The sequence below is a fragment of the Dendrobates tinctorius genome, unplaced genomic scaffold (assembly GCF_039654945.1).
Source record: "Dendrobates tinctorius isolate UK_male_01 unplaced genomic scaffold, ASM3965494v1 ptg000236l, whole genome shotgun sequence".
NCBI lineage: Eukaryota > Metazoa > Chordata > Amphibia > Anura > Dendrobatidae > Dendrobates > Dendrobates tinctorius.
The window spans coordinates 4230777-4251989 of NW_027361903.1; the positions used below are offsets into that span (position 1 = coordinate 4230777).

The 21213-nt window shown below is 48.0% G+C and overlaps 1 protein-coding gene across 1 annotated transcript in view; it reads right to left on the minus strand.

Moving 5' to 3' along the window:
• VWA2 (von Willebrand factor A domain containing 2) overlaps positions 1–21213 on the minus strand; it is a 56168-nt gene that overhangs the window by 11790 nt on the left and 23165 nt on the right. The window contains exons 4-12 of the mRNA XM_073556614.1: positions 14566–14699; positions 13527–13636; positions 9535–9729; positions 9299–9432; positions 8363–8495; positions 8173–8228; positions 7716–7823; positions 6968–7546; positions 3454–4005 (exon numbers count right to left, since the gene is read on the minus strand). Of these exons, the coding sequence (XP_073412715.1) occupies positions 3454–4005; positions 6968–7546; positions 7716–7823; positions 8173–8228; positions 8363–8495; positions 9299–9432; positions 9535–9729; positions 13527–13636; positions 14566–14699 (2001 nt within the window). The remainder of the gene's footprint in view (positions 1–3453; positions 4006–6967; positions 7547–7715; positions 7824–8172; positions 8229–8362; positions 8496–9298; positions 9433–9534; positions 9730–13526; positions 13637–14565; positions 14700–21213) is intronic.

A 21213-nucleotide genomic window follows, 5' to 3' on the forward strand; every position in this document is an offset into this window, starting at 1 on the left:
GCCTCGGGATCTAGATCCCCTTGATCTGGGGATGTTGGTATCGCATTCTCCCCAATGGGTTGGCTCCATATGAGACTTGATGAGTCCTAGTTGGGGCAACCTTCAACTGGAGTAGGTTGCTGAAGCTCCCCTGGGGTTGCGAAAGGACCAAAACCGTGTCTGAATCAGGTGACGAAAAAAGCTGCTTAACCCTCTGAGGGAGAAAACTGTTTCTGCCCCCTGTGGGGTCAGAAATAAGCTGGTCCAACCTTTTACCAAACAGGTGAATATAGCCACGCTCAGCCTAGAATGGCCGATGGCACCCCTCTGACAAGGGCAAAAAGATGGGGACTTCTTGGTGGTTAAATCTGCACGCCAAGTCCTCCTAATTTAACAATATCTGCTATCTCCGCAGGCAGGTCCATACCCTGTAAGGCTCTGTATAATGATTCAGACCCAGAGCCCATGGCCTTAACTCCGAAGTTGCCGCGAACGAGGGAGAAAGTGCTAAACCAGACGCCTCAAATAGTGAGCGAGTCAGGCCCACTATGAGACAGTCGATGGAATCTTTAATAGCGGAACCGTTAGGTATGGACAACAGGGCTTTAGCGGCCAAGCGCGACACGGGTGGATCTACCGCTAGGGATTCCACCCACCTCAAACGTCAAGCGTTTTCTCTATGTCGTCACTCTGGGTGAGCGGCAATTACTCTACGAGGCTGCTTGCCCCACTTAAATGACACCCTATGCCCTGAGGCCAAGGTGGATTTATTTGTCAATCCCCAGGGTCTGGTTGACGGCCTCAATAAGGCTGTTCATTGTTTCCTGGCAACTCAGTGTAATTAAGTCAAGGGGCTGGTCCGAGTCGTAATCCCAATTCTCGTCATCGACTACTGGCGAGGGTGAACGAGAGGCAGAGCTCACGGATGCCGAGGCACCAGACAGACCGGGAGACGCTGTGTGGGTTCGATTCCCCCGTGTCTGCCTAGTGAGAGAGCGGCCCCTGCAGGCCGGAGGCTCCTGTGAGGTGGAGGACCCCTCTAAGACAGGCGAGCCACTATCCCTGCCCCTAACTGGGGCTTGAAGGGACTCGATTGCTCTCGTAATGCCGTAGACTGCGACAGAGGCAGAGCCCAATCTGGGCGGTCACAGGGGAGGGCTCCTGGGCACTTTGAACTCGCAGATTTCACAGATTTTTCCTGTGGGAAGGCGGACCAACAGGAGGTACATGCAGCATACAGAAAACGTGTACGTTTTAGCTGCTCTGGGCATAGTGACCCTGCTAGGTGATATGCTTGCAGGGTTCAACTTTTTAGCCTCTGGCAAAAAAAAAAACAGAGGGTGGCCTTCTCCTTCAGGAGTAGCACTTACCCCAGTCGGCGTGTGGGCGGCTCTGCAGGGAGAGAAGGCGCCGCCAATGATGTCCTATGGGCTGAGATTCCGCTCGAGGCCTAATGCCGGCGACTAAATTTTTCAGCACCCGCACGAGGCTCCGGGGGCGGGTCCGCTGGAAGTACGTGCGTCACGGGGGCGGGACTTCCGCCCACAGCCTAGTACCGGCAGAAACCGGGGACTAAATTTACCGTGCCCGCCTGGACACGGGAGCACCGGGAAACTGAGGCCTGGTAAGGATATGCGCTGCTGAGCGTTACCGCCGTGGGGGCGCATGCTGACGCCCGACCGCTACTGCCGCCCAGAGGAATGCTGACCCTGGGGGTTTCAGGAGCCCACCCAGCCCACCTCCTTCAGCGCCTCACCCCTGGAGCTCCAGCTGATCCTCAGGTTAGAGGGGGGAAGGGGGGGCTGCATCCAAATCAAGGACGGTACAGGAACCCTAGCTCAATCTTTCCCTCCAAGTGATGAGAGGGACTGTCCGCCGCCTAGCAGCACCGCAGTCTAGCCTTGGTGTTACAGTGGGGGCCGCACGGACTATTCGTAGGCCTCTGTACAGCCTAGGGTTTCGATACCTTAGGGTGGTCAGGGCGAGTCCGGCATCATGTCCCGCATCGCGGGAACGGATATGTGGAGGCGACACTCCCACGTGCTCGCCTGTTGTTGGTTTGGGGAAATCGGACCCTTTCAATAGGGTCCGTTGCCCCTGTCTCATCTTCATGGAAAGAAGAAGAAAAAAAAAAAAAAAAAAACAAGTCTGGAAAAGAGACCAGACGCGTGTGCCTCCTAGGACACCAAGCAAGAACTGATTCCGCCTGCAATCGAGGCGAGGGTGTATACTGCGGAGGAGGAGCTAACCTGTTTTATCATCCACTTAGTGTCACCCTCCTGGCGGCAGTAGCATACACACACAGTACCTGTGTCCCCCAATGAGGCGAAGGAGAGAAATAAGTATTTCACACAATGCCGATTTTGCAGGTTTCCACCTACACAGAATGTAGAGGTCTGTAATTTTTGTCGTAGGTACACTTCACCTGTGAGAGACAGAATCTAAAAACAAAATCCAGAAAATCACATTGTAGGATTCTTACATAATTAATTGACATTTTATTGCATGAAATAAGTCTTTGATCACCGGCCGACCAGCAACAATTCTGCCTCTCACAGACCTGGTGTTTTTGTAAGAAGCCTCCTACTCCACGCTCATTACCTGTACTAACTGCACCAGTTTGACCCCGGTACCTGTATAAAAGACACCTGTCCACACACTCAATCACACGCCAATATCTCCACCATGGCCAAGACCAAAGAGCTGTCGAAGGACACCAGGGACAAAATTGTAGCCCTGCACAAGGCTGGGATGGGCTACAGGACAATAGGCAAGCAGCTTGGTGAGAAGGCAACAAATGTTGGCACAATTATTAGAAAATGGAAGAAACACATGATGACTGTTAATCTTCCGCTGTCTGGGGCTCCATGCAGGATCTCGCTTCGTGGGGTAATGATGATTCTGAGAAAGGTCAGGAATCAGCACAGAACTACACGGGAGGACCTGGTCATTGACCTGAAGAGAGTTGGGACAACAGTCTCAGACATTACCGTTAGTAACACACTATGCCGTCATGGATTACAATCCTGCACGACTCGCAAGGTCGCCCTGCTCACACCGGCACATGTCCAGGCCCGTCTGAAGTTCGCCAATAACCATCTGGATGATCCAGAGGAAGGGGCCAAAATCCCTGCTGCAGTGTGCGCAAACCTGGTCAAGAACCACAGGAAACGTCTGACCTCTGTAACTGCAAACGAAGGTTTCTGGACCAAATATTAAGATCTGTTTTACTATTGTATCAAATACTTATTTCATACAATAAAATGCAAATTATGTTACAATCCTACAATGTGGTTTTCTGGATTTTATTTTCAGATTCTGTCTCTCACAGGTGAAGTGACCTACGATAAAAATTACAGATCTCTCCAATCCGTGTAGGGGGGGACTTCTGCATAAATACCTTTCCCATGAATTACATAGAGGCCTCCTTTAATTTTAGGCTCCCCCCTATCGGTGGTGCAGCGGAGCTCTTACCCTCGCAGACCCTCTGGACAATGGCGTCTTGGTACTGGCTGAAGGCGTCGTAGGACGGGATTTGGGTGAGGAAGCGGTCAGACCCCGCGATGTGCAGCAGTAAGCTTCTGTGGATTCTCCCAATTCCGATGACGAGGACAGAGATCCCGACATCCCGCAGTTTCTGGGCGGGGACGGCGGCGTCCTCCGAGCCTCGGCCATCAGTGACCAGCACCACCGCCTTCTTCACCCCTGGACGTGCCCCTTTCTGGACGGTCATCACCTCATTGTAGACGTGGAGGAGAGCACCGCTGGTGGACGGTGAGCCTCCTCGGTACTGAACCTGATTAATGGCATAGAGGAGGCTGGAGCTTGTATCGTGGACGTCCAGGCTGAAGGCAGTGACTGGCTGAGCGCCGTACGTGACCACGGCCACCTGCGTGACATCGCGATTAACGTCAAACTGCAGCGACGCCATCGTCAGGAAAGTCAGGATCTGGGAAAAGCTCTCTGGCCCCACGCTGTTGGAGGCATCCACCACGAAGACCAGGTCCAGGGGCTGCGCCTGACACCCTGCAGGACGGCACAATGATGACTACACCCTGAGCACAATGATGACTACACCCTGCAGGACGGCACAATGATGTCTACACCCTGCAGGACGGCACAATGATGACTACACCCTGAGCACAATGATGACTACACCCTGCGGGACGGCACAATGATGACTACACCCTGCGGGACGGCACAATGATGACTACACCCTGCAGGACGGCACAATGATGACTACACCCTGAGCACAATGATGACTACACCCTGCAGGACGGCACAATGATGTCTACACCCTGCAGGACGGCACAATGATGACTACACCCTGAGCACAATGATGACTACACCCTGCGGGACGGCACAATGATGACTACACCCTGCGGGACGGCACAATGATGACTACATCCTGCGGGACGGCAGAATGATGACTACATCCTGCGGGACGGCAGAATGATGACTACACCCTGCGGGACGGCACAATGATGACTACACCCTGCGGGACGGCACAATGATGACTACACCCTGCGGGACGGCACAATGATGACTACACCCTGCGGGACGGCACAATGATGACTACATCCTGCGGGACGGCAGAATGATGACTACATCCTGCGGGACGGCAGAATGATGACTACACCCTGCGGGACGGCACAATGATGACTACACCCTGCGGGACGGCACAATGATGACTACACCCTGCGGGACGGCACAATGATGACTACATCCTGCGGGACGGCAGAATGATGACTACACCCTGCGGGACGGCACAATGATGACTACACCCTGCGGGACGGCACAATGATGACTACACCCTGCAGGACGGCACAATGATGACTACACCCTGCAGGACGGCACAATGATGACTACACCCTGAGCACAATGATGACTACACCCTGCAGGACGGCACAATGATGACTACACCCTGCAGGACGGCACAATGATGACTACACCCTGCAGGACGGCACAATGATGACTACACCCTGCAGGACGGCACAATGATGACTACACCCTGCAGGACGGCACAATGATGACTACACCCTGCAGGACGGCACAATGATGACTACACCCTGCAGGATGGCACAATGATGACTACACCCTGCAGGACGGCACAATGATGACTACACCCTGCAGGACGGCACAATGATGACTACACCCTGCAGGACAGCACAATGATGACTACAACCTGCGGGACGGCACAATGATGACTACATCCTGCGGGACGGCACAATGATGACTACAACCTGCGGGACGGCACAATGATGACTACACCCTGCAGGACGGCACAATGATGACTACACCCTGCAGGACGGCACAATGATGACTACAACCTGCAGGACGGCACAATGATGACTGCACCCTGCGGGACGGCACAATGATGACTACATCCTGCGGGACGGCACAATGATGACTACAACCTGCGGGACGGCACAATGATGACTACATCCTGCGGGACGGCACAATGATGACTGCACCCTGCGGGACGGCACAATGATGACTGCACCCTGCGGGACGGCACAATGATGACTACAACCTGCGGGACGGCACAATGATGACTACATCCTGCGGGACGGCACAATGATGACTACAACCTGCGGGACGGCACAATGATGACTGCACCCTGCGGGACGGCACAATGATGACTACACCCTGCAGGACGGCACAATGATGACTGCACCCTGCGGGACGGCACAATGATGACTACAACCTGCGGGACGGCACAATGATGACTACATCCTGCGGGACGGCACAATGATGACTACAACCTGCGGGACGGCACAATGATGACTACACCCTGCAGGACGGCACAATGATGACTACACCCTGCAGGACGGCACAATGATGACTACACCCTGCAGGACGGCACAATGATGACTGCACCCTGCAGGACGGCACAATGATGACTACACCCTGCGGGACGGCACAATGATGACTACACCCTGCGGGACGGCACAATGATGACTACACCCTGCGGGACGGCACAATGATGACTACACCCTGCAGGACGGCACAGGATGACTACACCCTGCAGGACGGCACAATGACGACTACACCCTGCAGGACGGCACAATGACGACTACACCCTGCAGGACGGCACAATGATGACTACATCCTGCGGGACGGCACAATGATGACTACATCCTGCGGGACGGCACAATGATGACTACACCCTGCAGGACGGCACAATGATGACTACACCCTGCAGGACGGCACAATGACGACTACACCCTGCGGGACGGCACAATGATGACTACATCCTGCGGGACGGCACAATGATGACTACACCCTGCAGGACGGCACAATGATGACTACACCCTGCAGGACGGCACAATGATGTCTACACCCTGCAGGATGGCACAATGATGTCTACACCCTGCAGGACGGCACAATGACGACTACACCCTGCAGGACGGCACAATGACGACTACACCCTGCAGGACGGCACAATGATGACTACAACCTGCAGGACGGCACAATGACGACTACACCCTGCAGGACGGCACAATGATGACTACACCCTGCGGGACGGCACAATGATGACTACAACCTGCGGGACGGCACAATGATGACTACACCCTGCAGGACGGCACAATGATGACTACACCCTGCAGGACGGCACAATGATGTCTACACCCTGCAGGACGGCACAATGTTGACTACATCCTGAGCACAATGTTGACTATAACCACAATTGTGTTCTAATCCAGAGGTACATTAGGATTTACACTCCACACACATCCAGAGCTGCATTCAGAAAGCAGTGCACTTCAGCACTTAGATAAACTGCAGTCTTATTCCAAGGGCAATAGACAGAATTGTGATTGCAGCTCTGAATGTGAGTGAGGTCTGTGATGGAGCAGGGAATCTCGCTGTGTATGTGATAAGACATAACAGCAAAAGAGACTGCAGTATAAGGGACCAGGAGCAGAATGAAGATTGCAACTCTGGGGTACATGAATTAACCCTCCCCCGGGCCCCTGCGCCTTACCTTGGACGTCGATGCTGCAGATCCTCCTCTGGAGCTGGGGCAGCTGGGTGAAGAGCTGCTGAGGGTTGGAGTATGCGATCACATTTTGGGGGTCCCCTACGATCTCCAGCATCTCGTCTTTGGTGGCGTCGCCTGCCACCCCGATAATGAACACCTCGTGGTCCCGGGCATACTGGGCCGGTTCCTTCACGGAGTCCAGTGAGGTGGATCCGGTCAGTAAGACGAGGATGCGCGGGAGGTCATCGCGGACGTCGGAGAAGGTCGGGGCGCTCTTGAATCCGTGCTGGGTGACGTATCTCAGGGCCTTCCCCGTGTAGACGCCGCCGCCTGTGAACCTCATGGCGTCCACGTATCGGAGCAGCTGCCCCGTGGTCTCGTACTCGCCGATCTTCACCATCATCTGCACCTGGTCACTGTACTGGGCGACTCCCACATTGACCGGGGCGTCATCGGGCAGCGCGGCCTGGAGGAAGCGCTTCACAAAGGACTTGTGCTGCATGAAGGTCTCCAACGAGGAGGAGGACGAGCCGTCCAGGAGGAAGAGGAGGTCGACGCTACACTCCAGGCGCAAGTCAGGAGCTGCAGGAAGAACAGAAACCGAGAGCGGCAGTAAGGACCGACAGCAACCGGAGACACGTGGGAGAGTGGCGTCATCTCTGCATGGTCCAATTCACTGACAGCAAGCGGTGATCCTAACTATGGGAAAGGGCGGAAACAAAGGACAGAACACGAGGAGCCTGGTTCGTACCGCACTCGGCGTCACCGGTGAATCCGGCAGGGCACACACAGCGATACATGTCCGCCTCGTCGGGGATGCAGCTGCCTCCGTTCTTACACGGCCCAGAGTCGCAGGGATCTGCGGAGAACCAAGTCTCATCTACAGTAGAGCAACGGCGCAAGACAAGCAGATCTACCCCCATGATTTACACTGCAGCGCTGCTCTAGCACACAGTTCTGACCCTAGAGATTGTCTGCTGCATTCAGAAATCCACCTCCTTTCTTATTAGAAGCTTGACAGCTCCTTCCTCCATGCTTTATACTGCAGCTTTGCTTACTTATCTTGGCTGCCTTGTCTAAGACAAGGAATGAATATAAGACAATCTGGAGCTGCAGAAGGAGGAGCCTCAGTAAGGAGGAGGGGCCTGTGACAAGGTCATGTGACCAGGCGCGGCGCCCCGCCCACCGCAGCACTGCGCAGGCGTTACCTGGGCATACGGCGCGGTGGCACCGAGCCTCGTGTCTGCTGTAGAAGCGTCTCCAGCTGTGGAGAAAGGAGGGAAATGATGGATTCCGGGGAGGAAGGGAGTTGTAGTTATAGTCATGGCAGCATTAGCGGCACGTATAATGCTGCTGCTCGCTGATGTCTGCCGCCTCCTGCAGTGTATGTGCAGTCACCTGTAGAACGGGCAGTGTCCGGAGAACACGTCCCCGGGGCCGGCGCCTCCTCTCCAGCACACGTAGTTTCCCGCCAACTCCTTCACCGTTTCCAGGGTCTTCCGCTCACATGGGAAGGACTGCACCGCGCAACCTGAAAACGGAGAAATGATGTCATCAACCAACTACATCCAGAGCTGCATTCATAATTCTGCTGCTCCCTGCTGGATCAGGGGAGGGCCGCACGGTGTATGCCCCGCTCCAGTGTATGGCGGAGATACCGTGTTCACACCCTGCGAGGTCACGTCCTGCTGACAGATACACGGGGAAGGAAAGTGACTAAGGGGCCCAGTTATCAGTCCTGATATGGGGCCCCAAGACAGGAATACTGCCTCATCATTGCCGCAGTCTGCTCCCTGCCCCCACAGAGCCGCAGTCATTCTGCCACTCGATCACCATCACTAACAGCAGCTCTGTGGAAAAAAGGGGCCCAAAGAGGCTGCTCTGCCTGCTGCCCCAGTCATTACAGTCATGGTAAACAGCAGAACAGGGAGTGCAGCTCTGGAGGCGACTGGAGGATAAGACATAATGAAACAGCAGAACAGGGAGTGCAGCTCTAGAGGATAAGACATGATGTAACAGCAGAAAAGTGAGTGCAGCTCTAGAGGTGACTGGAGGATAAGACAATGTAACAGCAAAATCGTGAGTGCAGCTCTGGAGGTGACTGGAGGATAAGACATGATGAAACAGCAGAAGAGTGAGTGCAGCTCTAGAGGTGACTGGAGGAGAAGACACGATGTAACAGCAGAATAGAGAGTGCAGCTCTGGAAGTGACTGGAGGATAAGACATGATGTAACAGCAGAAGAGTGAGTGCAGCTCTGCAGGTGACTGGAGAATAAAACCTGATGTTATCGGGCGTGTTTGTGTGCTGCACTGAGTGCAGAACGTTTCTGTACCTGCCGGGACGGCGCTGCACAATGTTGCATTACTCAGAGCGCTGCACAGGCCGTTCACAGCGTCATCCACATGTTCTGCAAAAAAGACGTTCTGATTGGTTGGATCACTAGCGAGGGAATGAAGCTCCGCCCACCTGCGGGTAAATCAGTGGTTAGTGATCGCCTGCAGCGGTTAGAGCAGTGACGCTTCCCTCTGGGTGACCGGACACCGCCCCTTCAATAAAAACGTCTCTCACCTTGGAAACTTTACGCCGACAGCAAACACCCGGACGCCTCGCTCCTTGAGGTGCTGAGCAGGGATGGTGGGCTGCCCCTGTGACTTCCCATCAGAGAGGAGGACGACGACTCTGGGAACAGTGGAGCCTCGACCTCCCGGAAAACCTTTCCGCAGAATATATTTCAGGGCCAGGCCGGTCTCTGTGCTGCCCCCTCTAGGAGAGAAGAGAGACTGGAGGCAACCCGTGGAGAGAGAAACAACATGGCCGCTCCAAGGAGTTGTCACTCAGCCGGGGAATCTGGGAATGCTGGGTGACCCTGGAAGTTTTGTTAGCAAGTTTTCAACTCTGGTAGAAGAGGAGGGGCTGCAATAACTCAGCCCCTTCAGTGATGTCACGACCACGGGTTATAAGATAGTGTGAGCTTATAGTGCAGCAGCTTTTGCCCGGGAACCCTGAGACAGAGAGCCTGCGATGTACTGTGCTGTATCGCCCCTCCCCTAACCATATGGTCTGCCATGAGATGACTTAAACGGCTGTAAGTGCTTTTCTTCTTTTAATCCCTGTTATTTTGTAATCGTTCTGTACATACTTCAATTGTCTCATATTGTAATATCTTTTATACCTTTTGTAAACACTGCCTACCTTTTTGGAGTAAAATATATAAAATTACTAGCTCGCTTCTCCTTGCTCTATAACGTACTGCCACGTCCTCTGAAGTGAATTACGCTACTAAATTGGGTTGGCTTCGGACCCCTTATTAATTGAGAAATTGGAGCTGGTAGCAGCGAAGTGTGTTCTGGGCTTGTTGGGTAAAGCTGGCAGTGACGGAATTGGTTTTATAAGCGTATTGCCTTGGCTGCGGCTGGAAGTAGTTATAATTCCCTCGCTGCAGCGTGCCTAATAGCCAGTACACATCCAGACGGCCCGTCTGACGACATATCCTAGGTGCAGTTCCCTATCTGACCCGAGGGTAAGGGCGCTGGAGAGCTGCGAGTTCCAAAGCGGAACTGGAAAGTGGGATATACATAAATCACTGCAGTTTGTGACATATTGGTGGCAGAGGTGGGATAACTAAACATATTCCCCCCTGCGGTAAATTGATAGGTAGACTGATTTGCTTTCATCACAAGGAGGCGTACAGCAGCAGTGCAAAGCATGAAGGAGGCGCACAGCAGCAGTGCAAAGCATAAAGGAGGCGCACAGCAGCAGTTAAAAGCATGGAGGAGAGGCACAGCAGCAGTGCAAAGCATGAAGGAGGCGCGCAGCAGTGCAAAGCATGAAGGAGGCGCATAGTAGCAGTGCAAAGCATAAAGGAGGAGCACAGCAGCAGTGGAAAGCATGAATGAGGAGCAAGGCTGCAGCGCAAAACATTAAGGAGCACAGCAGCAGTGCAAAATATGGAGAAGGAGGAGCACAGCAGCAGTGCAAAGCATGGAGGAAGAGCACAGCAGCAGTGCAAAGCATGGATGAGGAGCACAGCAGCAGTGCAAAGCATGGAGGAGGAGCACAGCAGCAGTGTAAAGCATGGAGGAGGAGCACAGCAGCAGTGGAAAGCATGGAGGAGGAGCACAGCAGCAGTGGAAAGCATGAAGGAGGAGCAAAGCTGCAAGCGCAAAGCATGAATGAGGAGCAAGGCTGCAGCGCAAAGCATTAAGGAGCACAGCAGCAGTGCAAATCATGGAGGAGGAGCACAGCAGCAGTGTAAAGTATGGAGGAGGAGCACAGCAGCAGTGCAAAGCATGAAGGAGGAGCAGAGCAGCAGTGCAAAGCATGGAGGATCAGCACAGCAGCAGTGCAAAGCATGGAGGAGCAGCACAGCAGCAGTGCAAAGCATGGAGGAGCAGCACAGCAGCAGTGCAAAGCATGGAGGAGCAGCACAGCAGCAGTGCAAAGCATGGAGGAGCAGCACAGCAGCAGTGCAAAGCATGGAGGAGCAGCACAGCAGCAGTGCAAAGCATGGAGGAGCAGCACAGCAGCAGTGCAAAGCATGGAGGAGCAGCACAGCAGCAGTGCAAAGCATGGAGGAGCAGCACAGCAGCAGTGCAAAGAATGAAGGAGGAGCACAGCAGCAGTGCAAAGGAAGGAGGAGGAGCAAGGCAACAGTGAAAAGTATGAAGGAGGAGTACAGCAGCAGTGCAAAGCATGAAGGAGGAGCACAGCAGCCTCTGATGAGACAAGAGGTGGAGTTCAGACTTCAATAGACAATGAAGCTGAGCTGGAGTCACTGATTAGAGCAGTTTCCTTATAGAGCATAACTGTAATGTAAAGAATGGCGGATCAGTTTAGTTAGAAGGAGGATTTCAGATTTCTGACCCGAGGGTAAGGGCGCTGGAGAGCTGCGAGTTCCAAAGCGGAACTGGAAAGTGGGATATACATAAATCACTGCAGTTTGTGACATATTGGTGGCAGAGGTGGGATAACTAAACATATTCCCCCCTGCGGTAAATTGATAGGTAGACTGATTTGCTTTCATCACAAGGAGGCGTACAGCAGCAGTGCAAAGCATGAAGGAGGCGCACAGCAGCAGTGCAAAGCATAAAGGAGGCGCACAGCAGCAGTTAAAAGCATGGAGGAGAGGCACAGCAGCAGTGCAAAGCATGAAGGAGGCGCGCAGCAGTGCAAAGCATGAAGGAGGCGCATAGTAGCAGTGCAAAGCATAAAGGAGGAGCACAGCAGCAGTGGAAAGCATGAATGAGGAGCAAGGCTGCAGCGCAAAACATTAAGGAGCACAGCAGCAGTGCAAAATATGGAGAAGGAGGAGCACAGCAGCAGTGCAAAGCATGGAGGAAGAGCACAGCAGCAGTGCAAAGCATGGATGAGGAGCACAGCAGCAGTGCAAAGCATGGAGGAGGAGCACAGCAGCAGTGTAAAGCATGGAGGAGGAGCACAGCAGCAGTGGAAAGCATGGAGGAGGAGCACAGCAGCAGTGGAAAGCATGAAGGAGGAGCAAAGCTGCAAGCGCAAAGCATGAATGAGGAGCAAGGCTGCAGCGCAAAGCATTAAGGAGCACAGCAGCAGTGCAAAGCATGGAGGAGGGGCACAGCAGCAGTGTAAAGTATGGAGGAGGAGCACAGCAGCAGTGCAAAGCATGAAGGAGGAGCAGAGCAGCAGTGCAAAGCATGGAGGATCAGCACAGCAGCAGTGCAAAGCATGGAGGAGCAGCACAGCAGCAGTGCAAAGCATGGAGGAGCAGCACAGCAGCAGTGCAAAGCATGGAGGAGCAGCACAGCAGCAGTGCAAAGCATGGAGGAGCAGCACAGCAGCAGTGCAAAGCATGGAGGAGCAGCACAGCAGCAGTGCAAAGCATGGAGGAGCAGCACAGCAGCAGTGCAAAGAATGAAGGAGGAGCACAGCAGCAGTGCAAAGCAAGGAGGAGGAGCAAGGCAACAGTGAAAAGTATGAAGGAGGAGTACAGCAGCAGTGCAAAGCATGAAGGAGGAGCACAGCAGCCTCTGATGAGACAAGAGGTGGAGTTCAGACTTCAATAGACAATGAAGCTGAGCTGGAGTCACTGATTAGAGCAGTTTCCTTATAGAGCATAACTGTAATGTAAAGAATGGCGGATCAGTTTAGTTAGAAGGAGGATTTCAGATTACCTCTGTCTCCAGCAGACCATGCAGCTAAACTGGAATCAGAGTGTGTCCTGATAGAGAAAAGCTTCTATGTAAAGCAAGGAGAAGAAACAGAGCAGCAGTCTGAGCTCTGAAGAGTCAGTAAGAGGATTTCAGACTATGATGGACCCCAGCAGACCGTGCGGCTGAGCCGGAGCCACTGATGACAGCTGTGCCCTAATAGGAGCTGCAGTGTAAAGTAGGGAGGGTCAGAACAGCAGTCGGAGCCTCTGAATTCAGACTATGATGGACCCCAACAGACTGACACCACCGTGTCCTAAGGCAGCCGGCACTGAATGGATTGAACAGCACAGAATCCATTTTCAGGCCCAAATCTCATTTTCAGCCCCCTCTGCTCGGATTTCCTGACCCTCCGTCACACACACTCATGGACATTACCTGAACACCACAGCTTTGATTTTCTCTTTGATGTCGTCTCTAGTAAATCCGGAGTCCAGCCGGAGCTCAACCTGCGGAGCGGAGCTGTACTGGAGGACCCCCAGCCGCACCTGCAGGGGGACAGATACACAACACCGGGAAGCCCCGAGAATGTGAAGGGGTCAATATACGTAATCTGGCCAGTCTGCTACTGACCCTGTATTTTTGCCCCCATCGCCTTTATTTGGGGGTACAGTGGCCGTGTGCCGGGGGGGGGACGTTGGCAGCGCCAGCCGGTGCACACGACTGTCTAATCCCCCCCTCTGTGTAATTACTGGACCCTGCTGACAGCTCCGCATCCCCCCGATTACAGCAGGAATGGGAATTCTCCGGATACTTATTACACCCGTCGCTCCACTGTAAGGGTGAGTGCACACGCTGCGGATTCACCTGCGGATTTTTCGGCGTGGATTTGCAGGTAAAGTAACCAGTGGTCTTCATGCGGATTGGCCATCGGTTTTCCCCTGCGGTTTGACACCTGGACAATGGAGCAGGTGTCAAACCGCTGCGGAATCCACAGAAAGAATTGACATGCTGCGGATTTAAAATCCCATTGGCTAACATGGTGCTGTACAATGTCTGCGGAACTGCTGAGGATCCGCAGTGCACAGACCCTTATATTGGTGGCGGACTCGTATCATCAGCGATTAGTTATATGTCACATCCGGATGTGATCGTTGTCAGGAGCCTCCGGCCACAAACTACAACTAATTGCACTAACTCAAAATTGGTTAAAAGAAAAAAGGATTTCAGCCTCCGGATAAGAAGAGAAAAATCCTCATTCACTGACAGCAAGCAGAGATCTTGAAAATGGTCAAACCACTCGCTGCTATTACCTGGGAATATTCCTCTTCACATCCAGGGTCTTGAAACTTGTATGGGGCTAATAGTTTATACAATCTGATACAATTGTTTGCAGCCGAGTGTGAGCTGGGCAGAGGGGTTGCTACAATGTGTCAGTGCAGGGAAATGTACCAGTGCCAGGTGCGGAGCTACTTACCCGGTCGGCGCTGATGTCCAAAGTGTCACAAAACTTCACTGCGAAGTGCTTGGCGCGCTCAAAGCCGCCCTTCCCAACACTACTGGAGCCATCCAGGAGGATGAGGACGTCCAGGGGGGCCGAACAGAACATCCCTGCAAGACAGACAGCAGTGAGGGGGGCTTCATTTATATATCGGGGTGACAATTCTAAGGGGCCACTCAGAAAGACCCCCATACATAAGGGTGCAAGCACAACACAGGTTACATGGCTCTGATTAAAGGGATTTCCCATCAAAAGGTGCAGACCCCACAGCAGCTGGGATTAACCTCTTGTCTGCTGAACAGTACTAAAGGACGAGTCTCTGGCAGGAAGAGACTTCACTCTGCAACATAACGACCTGCGAGAACTTGTCCCATAATCAGTCAGTGATGACTGGTCCGATAAGCAGATGCACAGACCACAGCTCTATCAAGGTGTTATATGTGTGTACACAGAGTCCCCAGACCGGGCGCCTGAATACACAGGAGCAGACAGGGTCATAACAACCAGTGCAGGGGCTTATTGGGACCGGTAGACTGGTCAAACTGGATTTACTATAATGCACAACTGGAAGATAATAGACGGGACTACGGCAAATGTAATCCACAGAAAACGATTCCTTCACATACACCGAAGACTGTAACATCACCCGCTACAGGGCCCACCCGGAAAAAGGAAACAACACTCGTATATAACTACTATAATACTGCCCCTATGTACAAGAATATAACTACTATAATACTGCTCCTATGTACAAGAATATAACTACTATAATACTGCTCCTATGTACAAGAATATAACAACTATAATACTGCCCCTATGTACAAGAATATAACTACTATAATACTGCCCCCTATATAGAAGAATATAACTACTATAATACTGCCCCTATGTACAAGAATATAACTACTATAATACTGCCCCTATGTACAAGAATATAACTACTATAATACTGCCCCCTATATAGAAGAATATAACTACTATAATACTGCCCCTATGTACAAGAATATAACTACTATAATACTGCTCCATATACAAGAATATAACTACTATAATACTGCTCCTATGTACAAGAATATAACTACTATAATACTGCTCCTATGTACAAGAATATAACTACTATAATACTGCTCCTATGTACAAGAATATAACTACTACAATACTGCCCCTATGTACAGGAATATAACTACTACAATACTGCTCCATATACAAGAATATAACTACTATAATACTGCTCCTATGTACAAGAATATAACTACTATAATACTGCCCCTATGTACAAGAATATAACTACTATAATACTGCTCCATATACAAGAATATAACTACTATAATACTGCTCCTATGTACAAGAATATAACTACTATAATACTGCTCCTATGTACAAGAATATAACTACTACAATACTGCTCCTATGTACAAGAATATAACGACTATAATACTGCTCCTATGTACAAGAATATAACTACTATAATACTGCCCCTATGTACAAGAATATAACCACTATAATACTGCCCCTATGTACAAGAATATAACCACTATAATACTGCTCCTATGTACAAGAATATAACCACTATAATACTGCTCCTATGTACAAGAATATAACTACTATAATACTGCTCCTATGTACAAGAATATAACTACTACAATACTGCTCCTATGTACAAGAATATAACGACTATAATACTGCTCCTATGTACAAGAATATAACTACTATAATACTGCCCCTATGTACAAGAATATAACCACTATAATACTGCCCCTATGTACAAGAATATAACCACTATAATACTGCTCCTATGTACAAGAATATAACCACTATAATACTGCTCCTATGTACAAGAATATGACTACTATAATACTGCCCCTATGTACAAGAATATAACCACTATAATACTGCCCCTATGTACAAGAATATAACCACTATAATACTGCCCCTATGTACAAGAATATAACCACTATAATACTGCCCCTATGTACAAGAATATAACCACTATAATACTGCTCCTATGTACAAGAATATAACTACTATAATACTGCTCCTATGTACAAGAATATAACTACTACAATACTGCTCCTATGTACAAGAATATAACAACTATAATACTGCTCCTATGTACAAGAATATAACTACTATAATACTGCCCCTATGTACAAGAATATAACCACTATAATACTGCCCCTATGTACAAGAATATAACCACTATAATACTGCTCCTATGTACAAGAATATAACCACTATAATACTGCTCCTATGTACAAGAATATAACTACTATAATACTGCCCCTATGTACAAGAATATAACCACTATAATACTGCCCCTATGTACAAGAATATAACCACTATAATACTGCTCCTATGTACAAGAATATAACTACTATAATACTGCTCCTATGTACAAGAATATAACTACTACAATACTGCTCCTATGTACAAGAATATAACTACTATAATACTGCCCCTATGTACAAGAATATAACTACTATAATACTGCCCCTATGTACAAGAATATAACTACTATAATACTGCTCCTATGTACAAGAATATAACTACTATAATACTGCCCCTATGTACAAGAATATAACTACTATAATACTGCCCCTATGTACAAGAATATAACTACTATAATACTGCTCCTATGTACAAGAATATAACTACTATAATACTGCTCCTATGTACAAGAATATAACTACTATAATACTGCTCCCTATGTACAAGAATATAACTACTATAATACTGCTCCCTATGTACAAGAATATAACTACTATAATACTGCTCCCTATGTACAAGAATATAACTACTATAATACTGCCCCCTAAGTACAAGAATATAACTACTATAATACTGCCCCTATGTACAAGAATATAACTACTATAATACTGCCCCCTAAGTACAAGAATATAACTACTATAATACTGCCTCCTATGTACAGGAATATAACTACTATAATACTGCCCCTATATACAAGAATATAACTTCTATAATACTGCTCCTATATACAAGAATATAGCTACTATAATACTGCCCCTATGTACAAGAATATAACTACTATAATACTGCTCCTATGTACAAGAATAAAACTACTATAATACTGCCCCTATGCACAAGAATATAACTACTATAATACTGCCCCTATGTACAAAAATATAACTACTATAATACTGCCCCTATATACAAGAATATAACTACTATAATACTGCTCCTATGTATACAAATATAACTGCTATAATACTGCCCCTATATACAAAAATAAAACTACTATAATACTGCCCCTATGTACAAGAATATAACTACTATAATACTGCTCCTATGTATACAAATATAACTGCTATAATACTGCCCCTATATACAAAAATAAAACTACTATAATACTGCCCCTATGTACAAGTATATAACTACTATAATACTGCCCCCTACGTACAAGAATATAACTACTATAATACTGTCCCCTAAGTACAAGAATATAACTACTGTACTGCCTCCTATGTACAGGAATATAACTACTATAATACTGCCCCTATATACAAGAATATAACTTCTATAATACTGCCCCTATGTACAAGAATACAGTGGGGAAAAAAAGTATTTAGTCAGTCAGCAATAGTGCAAGTTCCACCATTTAAAAAGATGAGAGGCGTCTGTAATTTACATCATAGGTAGACCTCAACTATGGGAGACAAACTGAGAAAAAAAAATCCAGAAAATCACATTGTCTGTTTTTTTTTCATTTTATTTCCATATTATGGTGGAAAATAAGTATTTGGTCAGAAACAAAATTTCATCTCAATACTTTGTGATATATCCTTTGTTGGCAATGACAGAGGTCAAACGTTTTCTGTAAGTCTTCACAAGGTTGCCACACACTGTTGTTGGTATGTTGGCCCATTCCTCCATGCAGATCTCCTCTAGAGCAGTGATGTTTTTGGCTTTTCGCTTGGCAACACGGACTTTCAACTCCCTCCAAAGGTTTTCTATAGGGTTGAGATCTGGAGACTGGCTAGGCCACTCCAGGACCTTGAAATGCTTCTTACGAAGCCACTCCTTCGTTGCCCTGGCGGTGTGCTTTGGATCATTGTCATGTTGAAAGACCCAGCCACGTTTCATCTTCAATGCCCTTGCTGATGGAAGGAGGTTTGCACTCAAAATCTCACGATACATGGCCCCATTCATTCTTTCATGTACCCGGATCAGTCGTCCTGGCCCCTTTGCAGAGAAACAGCCCCAAAGCATGATGTTTCCACCACCATGCTTTACAGTAGGTATGGTGTTTGATGGATGCAACTCAGTATTCTTTTTCCTCCAAACACGACAAGTTGTGTTTCTACCAAACAGTTCCAGTTTGGTTTCATCAGACCATAGGACATTCTCCCAAAACTCCTCTGGATCATCCAAATGCTCTCTAGCAAACTTCAGACGGGCCCGGACATGTACAGGCTTAAGCAGTGGGACACGTCTGGCACTGCAGGATCTGAGTCCATGGTGGCGTAGTGTGTTACTTATGGTAGGCCTTGTTACATTGGTCCCAGCTCTCTGCAGTTCATTCACTAGGTCCCCCCGCGTGGTTCTGGGATTTTTGCTCACCGTTCTTGCGATCATTCTGACCCCACGGGGTGGGATTTTGCGTGGAGCACCAGATCGAGGGAGATTATCAGTGGTCTTGTATGTCTTCCATTTTCTAATTATTGCTCCCACAGTTGATTTCTTCACTCCAAGCTGGTTGGCTATTGCAGATTCAGTCTTCCCAGCCTGGTGCAGGGCTACAATTTAGTTTCTGGTGTCCTTTGACAGCTCTTTGGTCTTCACCATAGTGGAGTTTGGAGTCAGACTGTTTGAGGGTGTGCACAGGTGTCTTTTTATACTGATAACAAGTTTAAACAGGTGCCATTACTACAGGTAATGAGTGGAGGAAAGAGGAGACTCTTAAAGAAGAAGTTACAGGTCTGTGAGAGCCAGAAATCTTGATTGCTTGTTTCTGACCAAATACTTATTTTCCACCATAATATGCAAATAAAATGAAAAAAAAACAGACAATGTGATTTTCTGGATTTTTTTTTTCTCAGTTTGTCTCCCATAGTTGAGGTCTACCTATGATGTAAATTACAGACGCCTCTCATCTTTTTAAGTGGTGGAACTTGCACTATTGCTGACTGACTAAATACTTTTTTTCCCCACTGTATAACTACTATAATACTGCTCCTATATACAAGAATACAGCTACTATAATACTGCCCCTATGTACAAGAATATAACTACTATAATACTGCTCCTATGTACAAGAATAAAACTACTATAATACTGCCCCTATGTACAAGAATATAACTACTATAAAACTGCCCCTATGTACAAAAATATAATTACTATAATACTGCCCCTATATACAAGAATATAACTACTATAATACTGCCCCTATGTACAAGAATATAACTACTATAATACTGCCCCTATGTACAAGAATATAACTACTATAATACTGCGCCTATATACAAGAATATAACTACTATAATACTGCTCCTATGTATAAGAATATAGCTGCTATAATACTGCCCCCTATGTACAAGAATATAACTACTATAATACTGCCCCCTAAGTACAAGAATATAACTACTATAATACTGCTCCTATGTACAAGAATAAAACTACTACAATACTGCTCCTATGTACAAGAATATAACTACTATAATACTGCCCCTATGTACAAGAATATAACTACTATAATACTGCCCCTATGTACAAGAATATAACTACTATAATACTGCTCCTATGTACAAGAATATAACTACTATAATACTGCTCCTATGTACAAGAATATAACTACTATAATACTGCTCCCTATGTACAAGAATATAACTACTATAATACTGCTCCCTATGTACAAGAATATAACTACTATAATACTGCCCCCTAAGTACAAGAATATAACTACTATAATACTGCCCCTATGTACAAGAATATAACTACTATAATACTGCCCCTATGTACAAGAATATAACTACTATAATACTGCCCCTATGTACAAGAATATATCTACTATAATACTGCCCCCTAAGTACAAGAATATAACTACTATAATACTGCCCCTATGTACAAGAATATAACTACTATAATACTGCCCCCTAAGTACAAGAATATAACTACTATAATACTGCCCCCTAAGTACAAGAATATAACTACTATAATACTGCCCCCTAAGTACAAGAATATATCTACTATAATACTGCTCCTATGTACACGAATATAACTACTATAATACTGCCCCTATGTACAAGAATATAACTACTATAATACTGCCCCCTAAGTACAAGAATATAACTACTATAATACTGCCTCCTATGTACAGGAATATAACTACTATAATACTGCCCCTATGTACAAGAATATAACTTCTATAATACTGCTCCTATATACAAGAATATAGCTACTATAATACTGCCCCTATGTACAAGAATATAACTACTATAATACTGCTCCTATGTACAAGAATAAAACTACTATAATACTGCCCCTATGCACAAGAATATAACTAGTATAATACTGCCCCTATGTACAAAAATATAACTACTAAAATACTGCCCCTATATACAAGAATATAACACTATAATACTGCTCCTATGTATACGAATATAACTG